The sequence below is a fragment of the Cetorhinus maximus genome, chromosome 17 (assembly GCF_964194155.1).
Source record: "Cetorhinus maximus chromosome 17, sCetMax3.hap1.1, whole genome shotgun sequence".
In the NCBI taxonomy this organism is placed as follows: Eukaryota; Metazoa; Chordata; class Chondrichthyes; order Lamniformes; family Cetorhinidae; genus Cetorhinus; species Cetorhinus maximus.
In genome coordinates this window covers 12,733,862-12,747,554 of record NC_135895.1, presented here as the reverse complement: position 1 = coordinate 12,747,554, position 13,693 = coordinate 12,733,862, and the positions used below count along the sequence as shown (strand labels likewise).

The 13,693-nt window shown below is 47.8% G+C and overlaps 1 protein-coding gene across 1 annotated transcript in view; it reads right to left on the bottom strand.

Annotated features, from left to right (window-relative positions):
* The window catches only part of pigk (phosphatidylinositol glycan anchor biosynthesis, class K), a 127,459-nt gene that overhangs the window by 92,099 nt on the left and 21,667 nt on the right, over positions 1–13,693 (bottom strand). The window contains exons 3-7 of the mRNA XM_078560732.1: positions 11,985–12,076; positions 10,516–10,651; positions 8,455–8,566; positions 3,820–3,916; positions 1,661–1,778 (exon numbers count right to left, since the gene is read on the bottom strand). Coding sequence (XP_078416858.1) covers positions 1,661–1,778; positions 3,820–3,916; positions 8,455–8,566; positions 10,516–10,651; positions 11,985–12,076 — 555 coding nt within the window. The remainder of the gene's footprint in view (positions 1–1,660; positions 1,779–3,819; positions 3,917–8,454; positions 8,567–10,515; positions 10,652–11,984; positions 12,077–13,693) is intronic.

Sequence of the window (13,693 nt, the reverse complement as noted above, 5' to 3'; positions counted from 1 at the left end):
TTTGATAAGGTCCCGCATGGGAGACCGATAACGAAGGTAAGAGCCCATGGGATCCAAGGCAATTTGGAAAATTGGATCCAGAATTGGCTGAGTGGCAGGAAGTAGAGGGTGATGGTCGAGGGGTGTTTTTGTGACTGGATGCCTGTGTCCAGTCGGGTTCCACAGGGCTCGGTGTTGGGTCCCTTGCTGTTTGTGGTATATATAAACGATTTAGACTTGAACATAGGAGGGTTAATTAGTAAGTTTGCAGATGACACGAAAATTGGTGGGGTGGTAAATAGTGAGAAGGAAAGCCTTAGATTACAGGAGGATATAGACTGACTGGTCAGATGGGCTGATCACTGGCAAATGGAATTTAATCCAGATAAGTGTGAGGTGATGCACTTCGGCAGAACAAACAAGGCACGGGAATAAACAATGAATGGTAGGACCCTGGGAAGTACCGAGGATCAGAGGGACCTTGGTGTGCATGTCCACCTGTCCCTTAAGGTAGCGGGACAGGTAGGTAAGATGGTTAAGAAGGCATATGGGATACTTGCCTTTATTAGCTGAGGCATAGAATATAAGAGCAGGGAGGTTATGCTGGAATTGTATAAAATGCTGGTTAGGCCACAGCTAGAGTATTACATGTAGTTCTGCAATCCACATTATAGGAAGGGTGTGATTGCACTAGAGAGAGTGCAGAGGAGATTTACCATGGTGTTGTCTGGGCTGGAGAGTTTTAGTTATGAGGAGAGATTGGATAGACTGGGGTTATTTTCCTTGGAGCAGAGGAGATTGAAGGGGGACATGGTTGAAGTGTATAAAATTATGAGGGGCATAGATAGGGTAGACAGGAAGGAACTTTTCCCCTTGGTGAAGGGATCAATAACCAGGGGGCAGGAGGTTTAGAGGGGGTGTGGGGAAGAATTTTTTCACCCAGAGGGTGGTGGGGATCTGGAACTCACTGCCTGAAAGGGTGGTAGAGGCAGAAACCCTCATAACATTGAAGTAGTATTTGGATGTGCACTTGCGATGCCATGGCATACAAGGTTATGGGCCTAGTGCTGGAAAATGGGATTAGAATAGTTAGGTACTTGCTTCACCAGCGCAGACTCGATGGGCCGAAGGGCCTTTTTCTGTGCTGTAGACCTCTATGACCCTATTATGAGGAGAGGTTGGAAAATTTAGGACTGATCTCCTTGGCGCAAAGGACAAGAGGCAATCTAACAGATGTTTTCGAGCTGATGGGTTTCAATAGAGTAGATCAATTAGAAAAAATTCCTTCTGGTGAGTGGGTCAATAACCAGAGTTCAGAAAGACCGAGCGGGAAGATAAGGAGAAGCATTTTCACTCAGTGTTATTGTGACCTCGAACGCAATGCCTGAAAATGTGTTGGAAGCCCATTCCATGAATAATTTTTGAAAGGAGTTGGAAAGGTCCTTGAAGATTGTGAATTTACAAGGTTATGGTCAAAATGTGGGGAGTGTGGGGTGAACGTGCTTGCTCCTTCAAAGGGCCAACACAGGTAGGATGGGCCAAATGGCCTCTTTCTGTGCTGTAAGATTCTATGAGGGCATGAACGAGAAAACCTGTCTTTTCGTTCCTCAGCTCCATATTTTCTCCATTTCCTGTTTCTACACAGATTATCAATCGTATATTCAAGAGCTGAAAAACTTACTGAAAGGGAATCCTCCCCAATCTGGCTGCTGGCCAGAGCCAGAATGTTAGGAGAATAAAATTTTTCATACATGGAGGCCCCCTGGCAAGTGTCGATGATGAAAAGCAGTTCATGATACCTGAAGAAAGCAAACACTCATCAGTCTTAGAGCGAAACCATTGCCTCTTTTCATCCTGTACATCATGCAGCTCTCCGCAGGCTCCCCTCTCTCTTAGGCCAACAAAGCAGGAAAGAAAACAGTCAGTAGCTCTCCAGTGATGAATGAATTTGTATTTATATAGTGTCAGTCATGACCTCCAGATGTCCCAAAGTGCGTTACAGACATGAAGCACTTTCGGAGTGTACTCACTGCAGTAATGCAGAGTGTAGTCACTGCAGGAAACATGGCAGCCAAATTGACGAACATGCTCCCACAAACGGCAGTAGTGCCATGGGGTTTTCCATGCACACACGAGAGGGCTTTGGTTTAACACCTCATTCAAAAGATGTCACTTTTGACATTGCAGCGCTCCCTCAGTAAGCAGCTTTGGCTCATTTGCTAGCGCTTTTGTCAGAGTCAGAACATCGTAAGTTCAAGTCCCACTCCAGAGACCTGAGCACAAAAATCAAGGCTGACAGTCTCAGTGCAGTACCGAGGGTGCTTTGCTCCGTTGGGGGTGCCATATTTTTCAGATGAGACATCAAACCGAGGTCCCACCTGCTACCTCAGGTGGGCGTTTGGATGGATCTATTGCAAAGAAGAGGAGGGGAGCTTTCCCTAGAGTCCTAGTCAAAAAGTATTCCCTCAAGGAACTTCACTAAAACTGATTGTACGGTCATTATCACATTGCTGTTTGTGGGAACTTGCTGTGTGCACACTGGCTGCTGCATTACAACAATGACCACCTTTCAAAAGTACTTAGATTGTTGTAAAGTGCTTTGGTACGTCCCGAGGTCGTGAGAGGCGCTATATAAATGCAAGTCTTTCTTTCAGTGCTGAGCTGAAAGATTTTGTGCTCAGATTTCGGGAGTGACACTTGAACCCACAACTTTCTGACTCAGAGGCAAAAGCGCTACCCCAAAGCCACAGCTGATACATATAACCCAATCTGTACGCATTCGGTGTTAATTTAATCATAGAGTAATTTTAATTTTATTTTTATATCTGAACCACAAGTTTTAATCTTATCCATAAGAAGCCGATTCCCCAATCAGATGCTCACACGTGTGCAAGCGGCACTTGCAGGGAGCGCCGGTCGAGAAATCACAGTCCGAGTTCCCTCTTTGTCAGCAATAAATGATGGAAAAAGGGCAGCCTGAGGCCGGTGACTCCACTACAATCACTCCCCTCGGGTTTACCCGACCGGGAACCAGCTCCACAAACTTCAAAAGAAGTGGTCGCCATCGGTTTTCATCCAGTCCCTTCATTTTTTAATTCCCAAATTCCAAGTCAGCAATCTCAGCTCGGAGAAAAAAATTTTTGCGGGCAATTTGTGGTTTTGATTTCCACCACCCCCCCTCCACCCCTCCGCCGAGACATTTGACAAGTCTTTTCAAATTTGCAGTCACCATTATTGTTTCAGCCCCCACGCAGCTCGTGAGCACAGAGGGAGTGAGGATTGGAAAATAAACCTTGGTTTCAACGAAAAATTTTCCCCATCCATTTCAGCTCCAACACCTGGTCCAGAAAAGTTTGTGGATGGCTGATTAGCGCCTGATGCGGAATTAAACAAAACTAAAATTTTGGTCCATTGTAAAGGCTCAGCTGGTGGACAACTATTTTCCTTCTCACTTTAACCGACTAACACAGTATAGGGTCAAGCGAGGGGACGGGTCAAGTATTCCTACTTAAACAATAGATTCTGCTTGTCTTTTGACAGGACCCCACCCCCCTCAGCAATCACACACACACCATGAGGTGCGTGCAGTACACAAGTGATCACATAGCAGAGAGTAGCACCCGCTTGTGCACATCTGAGAAAATGACACACAGACAACCAGTGGCTTTCTACCCATCAAAATTAAGCAAAGAATCACGGGCTGCCTGCCCGCACTGGCATGTGACAGACCTGCCTGCAAATACCATGGCCCCGGGAGTGCCCGATTGTGGAATCGCTCCTTATACGCACATCCAGCTTGGAATGGCACGATAAACCTGCAGTACGCTCAAATCTTTTTACCTTCTCTTTTGCCACATCTGCTCAAATGCATCAGCGAGCTCAATGTTGGTAATTTCTTCAGAATCCTGGAATTTTAGGAAACCATTGCCACCGTGTCCTTTTTCAAAAAGAGAGAGAGATAATCACACACATGGCCATGAGAATGCGACGTCTGTAAAGATAGTCAGGGCAGTTCAGAAGATTGTGGGGACGAGCCCCACGTTAGGGCTCGAGTGTGCAATCTATCAGAAGTGCCCCCCAGATGAGGCGTTAAATTAAAATCCGGCTCTCCCTGTTCACGTCGACGTTGAAAGCTAAACGGGGAGGCAGTTTCTTTTCATTCGTTCCTGGGGTGTGGCAAGGACTGGGTGTGCTGCCCATCCCTTGAGAACAGTCGTGAGTCAACCACGTTGCTATGGGTCTGTACACCAGACTGACACGGGTAAAGATGACAGATTTCCTTCTCTGAAGGATGTTAGCGGACCAGATGGGTTATTATGACCATCGATAATAGTTTTACGATCATCGTTACTAAAGGCTAGCTTTCAACTCGAGATTTGCTTTAATTTTGTAACAAACTCCGATACTTACCTAAGGTTTGAATTGAAGTCGCAGGTTGAGGAACTGCAGTTTCCAGCGGGCCTCGGAACTTCTTTGCTTTCGGCGGTGGGAGAATAGCTACACACGCGCAGTGCATTTCTTTTACATCTTTAGAGCGGAAACTGGCCCCGCGCACAAGCTCAGGAGGGAAGGAAGAACAGTGAAACGGCATGAAACTGGAGGTCAGGTGACCTGAACAAGAGCCCCATTTGAGAGAAGGTGTCCCAGGGAGCAGGACAGGTAATAAATAATAAATAATATAAATATTCATCAACTGCCAGGACACGGGGAGGGGGGCAAATCAAGGCGGTGATTCCAAGCAGGCAGTGGGACAGAAGTGCTCCCAGGAGAGAGTCACAGGTATGGACAAAGTCAGGGATCAGGGATAGATCCCATTGAGCCAGGAAAAATGACAGGAACAGAGAAAAAGGTTCTAAGTTAAAGAAAAAACTACGGGAAGCAGACTTGAAGCACAGTTGGTTGGAGAGAAGCCCAGGTAATCCGTGACAGCAGCTGAAGGTTGGTGACTTCATGCTACGGGCCATAAGGGCAAAGGTACCCTTTTGGAGCAGGGGTGTTCTGCTTGGCACGGCTGAAGACCTGAAAGTGTGCTTGGAAGGTGAAGTGAGGATGTACTCGGAGATTCAGGAGAAAGGAGTCTTGGAAAGCAAGATTGAAACCCTGGAGGTAGATCCTGCTTGAAGCAGTCTGAGTGGGAGCAACCTTTGGAGAGAATTCCAAGGCGCGGTCTTCAAATGTGGAGATTGGAAACACCTGTGATAAAGGTGGAGTTTCAGTGAGTCCGGTTGGCTCATGGCATGACAAGTGTCTGGGTGGATTGTTGAGAAATCCATGGAATCTGCGTTGGTCACATCTGTCATTTACTTTGGAGTGCGGCGAGTCTGACCACAGTCTGCTAGTTGGTTCACATGTACCATATACTTACCCTGAATATTAGAGTATCAGATAGATATGGTAAATTGTTTTATCTTTCTGAATTGGAATGTATCTGTAAAGATAGAGCTGGGTGAAGGAATCGTGAATATTTCAATCATTTTCTTGTGTTTGTTTTGAGATTCTTCCAACCTTTTTGTCTGGTGTAATATAGTTCGTTTTTCTTGTTTAATAAATGTTTTGTGTTAAAAGTTCATCAGCCGACTCCTGCGAATTTATTCATTAACTTACCTCCACAGTTTCTAAAAATAAAAATAAAAATTAGGATCTATCAAGCCAAGTTTCACTCTGGCATTTGACTTGTCCAGTAGTAACAGCAGCTGGGATCGTAACAAATTGAATTATAAATGCCACCATCTGCTGTGCCAGGATTTGAACTCCTGTCCCCAGAGCACTTGTCCCAGGCCTCCGGGTTACTAGACCAGTGACATAACGGCTACGCCACTGTCTCCCCAGTGATGTTTGTACTCTGCGAGGAGATCAGTTTTGCTGAAAAGACAATAGTCATCCAAACTATAATATTTAGTGACAAATATCTCTTATTTTCTCCCTTCAAGTTTATAATAACAGTCTTTCCAGTTTTTTTTAAAATCTGCAGCAAGGAGGAAAGTACTTGCATATATATTGATATTGTAAGGACATCCAAGAGTGTTTTACCACCAACTGCAGCCCGATGAGATTCCATTAAGTGGGCCAGTATGTTGTTGCACTGCTATGTCATAAAAAAAACTTCAAACTTCACTGGTATTTATGTAGTGCCTTTCAAAAATCTCAGGACATCCTAAAGCGCTTTACAGCCACTGAAGCATTTTTTGAACTGTAGTCACTGTTGTAATGTAGGAAATTCAACAGTCAATTTGTGCACAGCAAGCTCCCACAAATAGCAATGAGATAAAGATCAGATAATCTGTTTTAGGTGTTTAGTGATAAATCTGCGCCAGGACACTGAGGAGAAACTTCACCACTTTTCCTCAAAGCAGGACCTTGGGATCTTTCACATCTGCCCGAAAGTGATGACAGTGCCTTGGTCTCACATCTCATCCAAACATTGGTGCCTTTGACAGTGCAACACTCACTCAGTATTGCACTGGGGCTGTCAGCCTAGATTTTATTCTCAAAGTCTCGCTCACGTTTGGTTCATGAGGAGCGAAAAGACAAATGTTTCTGGTTCATGTCTTCATCGAAATTTACAGCACAGAAAGAGGCCATTTGGTCCATCGTACTTGTGGTGGCTCTTTGAAAGAGCAAGCATGTTCATCCCATACTCCCCACATTTTGGCCATAACCCTGTAAATTCACCATCTTCCAAAACCTGTCCAACTCCTTTCAAAAATTATTCATGGAATGGGCTTCCAACACATTTTCAGGCAGGGCGTTCAAGGTCACAATAACACGGAGTGAACATGCTTCTCCTCATCTTCCCGCTCGGTCTTTCTGAACCCTGGTTATTGACCCACTCACCAGAAGGAACTTTTTTCTTCTCGATCTACTCTATTGAAGCCCATCAGCTCAGAAACATCTGTTAGATTGCCTCTTGTCCTTTGCTCCAAGGAGATCAGTCCTAAATTTTCCAACCTCCCCTCATAACTGAAGCCCTTCTTGCTGGTAACATCCTTGTAAAATTCCTCAGTCCCCTTTCTAAGACCTTTACGCCCTTCCTGAAGTGTGGGGCCCAGAATTGTCCACAATGCTCCAACTGAGAGCTAACCAGTGATCGCTTTGCTTTTATATTCTGCTCCTCTATTTATAAACCCAAGTACCCCAATACTTGTTTCAATCAGCTTTTCCGCTTGCCCTGCCATCTTTAAAGGTTTGTGTAGATGGATGGCAAGATCTCTCTGATCAGCTACACTTCTCAAAATTGTGCCATTTGTAGAAAACAATTGTCTTTCCATGTTAGTCAGCCAAAACACATCACTTCACACTTCTCTGAGTTGTACTCCATTTGAAATGCTTCTGCCATTTCATCAGCCTGCATTCCTTCTGCCTGCAGAGGTCCCCATTATGAATATTTTGTGAATTAAACCGAGCAACAATAGTTCCCTGGTGCTTTCTCCAGGGCAACACCTCACCCGGAGACGGCTTGCCAACCAATCAGCACCCATTTCTCACGCAGTATAAATTATTGCTCCCTTTGAACTTTGGCATTCTTACATCTGTCCTGAGTGCAAGATGAAAAACTTCAACAGCATGTCCCTTTTCAGCAGCATGTCTCTTTTATCAGCAGTACACAAAGTCTCTGGATTTAGACATTTTAATGGGAAGTTCCTGAATGCTTGCAGCAGTATGACCTCGGACAGGGGAATGCAAAACTCAGTAAACTAATGGAATACACATAGGTTTCACCAAACCTGATCTCTCATACCTCCCTTCTACACAATGTCAAGAGATATGTAAAGAGATGCATCATGGGCTGCACGCTACTGTACCCCTGTGTGCGATGATAGAACATTCCTCTGTCACAACTGAGCAAGGTCAGATCACAAATGCTATCAGGTTATATATCAATATAGCGAGGATAACAGCAGCTCCTTAGAACAGACTCGAAAAAGCATTGAAACCTTCTGATCAAGGATTGACTTATCAACCTCTCCAGAGCGTCGGCCACGGCTCAGTTGGTAAGCACTCGTGCCTGAGTTAGAAGGGCGCATGTACAAGTCCAGGGACGCGGGCACAAAACCCTAGGCTGACAATCCCATTGCAGAACTGAGGGAGCGCTCCACGGTCCAAAGTGCTGGTTTTTGGTGGTGATGTTATACTGAGGCCCCGTCAGCCCTCGAAGGTAGCTCTAAAAGATCCCATTATGTTGAAGAAGAGTAGGTGGATTATCCCTAATGTCCTTGCCAATAGTTATTCCTAAATCAGCACCACTAAGGGAGATTATCTGATCATTCTCAGATTGCTGTTCGTGGGAGCTTGCTGTGCGCAAATTTCCTACATTACAACATTGACTACACTTCAAAAGTACTTCATTGGCTGTAAAGCGCTTTGGGACATCCTGAGGTCATGAAATCCGCTACATAAATACAATTCTTTCTTTATTGCTTGTCCAATATTGAGACCACCCCCTCCCCTCCCCTCCCCTCCCCGCATCATACCTACCCGTCATGTAGATGAGAATGTTGCTCCTGTCATCTGAAAGCAGGCGTTTGGATCGGGGCGTGCTGAGAGGAAGTCGGCCTGTTAACACCCGTAAGAAATTCTCAACGGTAACCTGAGAATAAAACAGAAATAACTGAAGCCAACTCCTCCCCAGTGGCCTGGCCAACATCCCTCCTTCTGTCAATGCTGCAGGAACAAATTCGCCCCGTGACGCGTCTTGTCACAGTTTGAAAGGTCTGAGCACAGCTGCATTCACCCACATAGCAACTGCACATCAAAGTCATTTGGTGAATGTTTTGGGAGAGATGATATGATGCAAAGAAATTCAATTCTTTTTACTGTAAGTTCAGGTCTTTTTGCGATCAAGGTAACAGAGGTTAGCGCTGGACATACAGTGTCAATATTAAGCACTCCCACATCATTCGCCCTCCCACCCCCCCAAATCTCCCTCTCCTTCGCCCCAAAACCCCCCCAATCTCCCCCTCCTTCGCCCCAAAACCCCCCCAATCCCCCCCCTCCTTCGCCCCAAAACCCCCTCCTTCACCCCAGCTCCCCCCCCGCAATCTCCCCCTCCTTCGCCCCAGCCCCCACCGCAATCTCTCCCTCCTTCGCCCCAGCCACCCCCCCAATCTCCCCCTCCTTCGCCCCAAAACCCCCCCAATCTCCCCCTCCTTCGCCCCAGCACCCCCCCAATCTCCCCCTCCTTCGCCCCAAAACCCCCCCAATCTCCCCCTCCTTCGCCCCAAAACCCCCCCAATCTCCCCCTCCTTCGCCCCAAAACCCCCCCAATCTCCCCCTCCTTCGCCCCAGCCCCACCGCAATCTCCCCCTCCTTCGCCCCAGCACCCCCCAATCTCCCCCTCCTTCGCCCCAGCCCACCCACCCCCCCACCAATCTCCCCCCCTTCACCCCAGCCCCCCCCCAATCTCCCCCTCCTTCGCCCCAAAACCCCCCAATCTCTCCCTCCTTCGCCCCAAAACCCTCCCAATCTCCCCCTCCTTCGCCCCAGCACCCCCCAATCTCCCCCTCCTTCGCCCCAGCCCCCCCCCACCAATCTCCCCCCCTTCACCCCAGCCCCCCCCAATACCCCCCTCCTTCGCCCCAAAACCCCCCCAATCTCCCCCTCCTTCGCCCCAGCCCCACCACAATCTCCCCCTCCTTCGCCCCAGCCCCCCCCCCACCAATCTCCCCCCCTTCACCCCAGCACCCCCCCAATCTCCCCCTCCTTCGCTCCAAAACCCCCCAATCTCTCCCTCCTTCGCCCCAAAACCCTCCCAATCTCCCCCTCCTTCGCCCCAGCCCCACCCCCCCCACCAATCTCCCCCCCTTCACCCCAGCCCCCCCACAATCTCCCTCTCCTTTGCCCCAAAACCCCCCAATCTCCCCCTCCTTCGCCCCAGCCCCCCCCAATCTCCCCCTCCTTCGCCCCCACCCCCCAGTAATCTCCCCCTCCCTCGCCCCAGCCCCCCACAATCTCCCCCTCCTTCGCCCCCACCCCCCCCCTCAATCTCCCCCTCCTTCACCCCAGCACCCCCCAATCTTCCCCTCCTTCGCCCCAGCACCCCCCAATCTCCCCCTCCTTCGCCCCCACCCCCCAGTAATCTCCCCCTCCCTCGCCCCAGCCCCCCACAATCTCCCCCTCCTTCGCCCCCACCCCCCCCTCAATCTCCCCCTCCTTCACCCCAGCCCCCCCAATCTCCCCCTCCTTCGCCCCAAAACCCCCGCAATCTCCCCCTCCTTCGCCCCAGCACCCCTCGCAATCTCCCCCTCCTTCGCCCCAGCACCCCCCCCCAATCTCCCCCTCCTTCGCCCCAGCCTCCCCCCAATCTCCCCCTCCTTTGACCCACCCACCCCTCTCCCCCCTTCGCACATAATGGCTCACACAGCAGTGGGTCACACATCGGTGGTTGGATTCCAACCCAGCTCCCAAAGGTAAAAGGCCAGTGACCATCCAAACATGCCAACCAGTTCCATAAATATATGATTTTTTTAATATTACGAAATGAAGCTAAATGAAATGATTTTACTCCAACTTAAAGCTCCACACAATGAGCTCTCTGACCTCATAGCCCCGGTAGTCAACTTCAACATTGTCTCCATAGACGTTCAGCTCCATGTTCTTGTGGCTGAAGATGGTGGCAGGTTTAAGGTTTCTTGGGTTACAAGCCATGTCATCGGCAAGCATCAACACAATGTGGCTGGAAGAAAGAAAAGACTATCTCTAGCCACTGAGATCAACATGCATCCCAAAATCACGACATAGAACAGGAAAATCCATCCGTAGCAAATGTGTTGAGCACCAGGTCTCTCTGCAATACCCCTCAGCTCTGACCTCAAACTAGACTGTATGTAACAGACTGGGATTGTCACTGGTGATGGCAGCTGGTGGGGGGGAATGGATTTGAAAGGATGAGTTACAAGCGTCTTCACTGAATTGGAGGTAAGAGGGTTTGAATCCCACTTCACAGAGGGTACTGCATCAACAGAGGTGCTGAAATTCTGATGAGACACCAAACCCAAGTCCTGCCTGTAATAGATCCCATGGTACAATTTGACAAAGGGCAGTTGCGGAGGAAAGCTTCATGTTTGTCACAAGAACACAAGAAGTAGGAGGAGTAGAACATACAGCCTGTCGTGCCTGCTCCACCATTCAACAGGATCATGGCTGATCTCGGGCTTCAACTCCACTTTCCCGCCCACTCCCCATATCCCTCAATTCTCCGAGACCCCAAGCCTTAAATGTACTCAACAATGGAGCATCCACAACCTTCTGGGGTAGAGAATTCCAAACATTCACAACCCCTGGAGTGAAGTCATTTCTCCTCATCTCGCTCCTCAACGATCAGCCCCTCATTCTGAGACTGTTCCCCCTTGTTTTAGATTCTCTGACCAACGGACACAATCTCTCAAGGCCCTTCAGGATTTTGAATACTCTCCAACATACACACCGGGACAGTGGCAAAGCCTTTCTTTCAGCTTCACAGTCTCAAAGATCCAGGTGGCCCACTCCGTGGAGGCTTGAGCACAAAGTCTAGGCCAACGCTTCAGTACAGTGCTGCATCTTTCAGGTGAATCGTTAAACTGAATCCATCTGCCCTTTCAGGCAGACGTTAAAAATCCCGTGGCACAATTTCAAAGAGTTCTCCTTGGTGCTGTGGCTAATATCTACCTCTCAACTGACACAACAACAGATTAAATGGTCATTTATCCCATCGTTTGCAGTGTGTAAATTGGATGCCAAATTGTAATTTTTCTTACATTACAGCACTTCAAACGTACTTCATTGGTTGCAAAACCCATTGGGATGTCCTGAGGTGTCGAAAGGCGCTATATAAATGCAAGTTCTTTTTTTTTTCTCTTTAAGTAAAGCAAGTAACGTGAATGAACAGAAATCTATCACACCGACACCAGATGGCACAGTGCATTTACAGCTCTGTCAAGTTCCTCTCGTTATCACATCGTCCCCTGTACAGGGCTCCTTGGATTGAAGAACAAGGTGGGCAGTTTATGATCTACTGCAGGTCTCCTTACCTGTCTGGGATTCCGAGTCTCTTGACACTTCTATAAATGGACAGCGTATTGGCAACATGACGATAGTTGAACCAGAATCTGGATGTACACACCTTGGGAGCGGAAATCAGAAGAGCAGAACAATTAACAGCACATTACAGGCAGCCCATCCAGTTCTGACAAGGTGCAATATCGTACTGCAGCAAATTCTTCCCCGACAGCGATTGTAAAATTATCAACAAGGATTTTACAGCACAGGATATTTCAGCTACCAGCTGGACGAGGCACCCCAGTCAAAATGAAGTTTATAGTTTGAGAGATTCACTTTTCTTTTGCTCAGCTGCCTCTCAGTCGGTCAGGGTATCAGAGAGAGAGACTAAGAGGCAGCTTTATATCTCAACAAACAGTGCTACACCTGAACTGGAAACACCCAGTGGAGCAATGTAGAGGGGACCTTTATACCTCCTCATGCTGCTCCCCCGAGTTTGCTTACGAGGACAACACTACAAAGAGAGGTTTACTCTGCTTGACCAGAAAGTAGCTGAGGTGGGCACCTGATGCTGGAAGCAGATAGTCCTCCATTCCCCAGCATTAACATCAGTCACCTTATTCAACAACAACAACTTGTATTTACACAGCACCTTTAACATATTAAAACATTTCAAGGAACGTTACCAAAATTTGACACCAAGCCATATAAGGAGATATTGTTCCAATCATGGGATGTGAGTGCCAATGGTTAGGCCAGCCTTAATTTCCCATCCCTAATTGCCCTTGAGAAGTTAGCGGTGAGCTGCCTTCTTGAACAGCTGCAGTTCACGTGGTGTAAGTACGCAGAGTTGATAGCAAGGGAGTTCCAGTTTTTGACCCATCGACAGTGAAGAATGACGATATATTTCCAAGTCAGGATGGTGAGTGACTTGGAGGGAAACTTGCAGATCGTGGTGTTCCCATGCACCTGCTGGCCTTGTCCTTTTAGGTGGTAGGTCACAGGTTTGGAAGGTGCTGTCAAAGGAGCCTTGACACCTTGGCTACAGTGCATCTTGTAGATGGCACACACTGCTGCTAATATGCGTCAGTGGTGGTGGAACAACTGTTTAATCTGGTGGGTGGAGTGTCAATCAAGCGGGCTGCTTTTTCCTGGTCAGTTTCTTGAGCTTAGTTGGAGCTATCCTCATTCAGGCAAGTGGAGAGTATTCCATCACAATCCTGACTTGTGCCTTGTGGATGGTGGACAGAATTTGGGGAGTTACTTGTCACAGGATTTCCAGCCTCTGACCTGCTTTTGTAGCCACAGTATTCATATGGCTGGTCCAGTTCCGTTTCTAGTCAATGCTAAATTCCAGGATGCTGATAGTGGGGGAATCAGTGTTGGTAATGCCATTGAATGTCAAGGGGAGATGGTTAGATTCTATCTTGTTGGAGATGGTCACTGTGTGGCGCAGATGTTAAATGCCACTTATCAGCCCATCCTGAATGTTGTCTAGGTCTTGCTGAATGCATCTGAGGAGTCGCGGATGGTACTGAGCACTGTGCAATTATCAGCTTGGTCAAAAAGCTACATTTTAAAAGAAGCATCTTAAAGAAGAGAGAAATGGAGATCCAGTGAGGTTTGAGGAGGGGTTTCCAAACCTTAGAAGCTTGGCAGCTGAAGATACAGCTATTGATGGTGGGGCGCAAGAAATTGGGATGCACAAGAGACCAGGATTGGAAGAGCACAGAGTTATCAG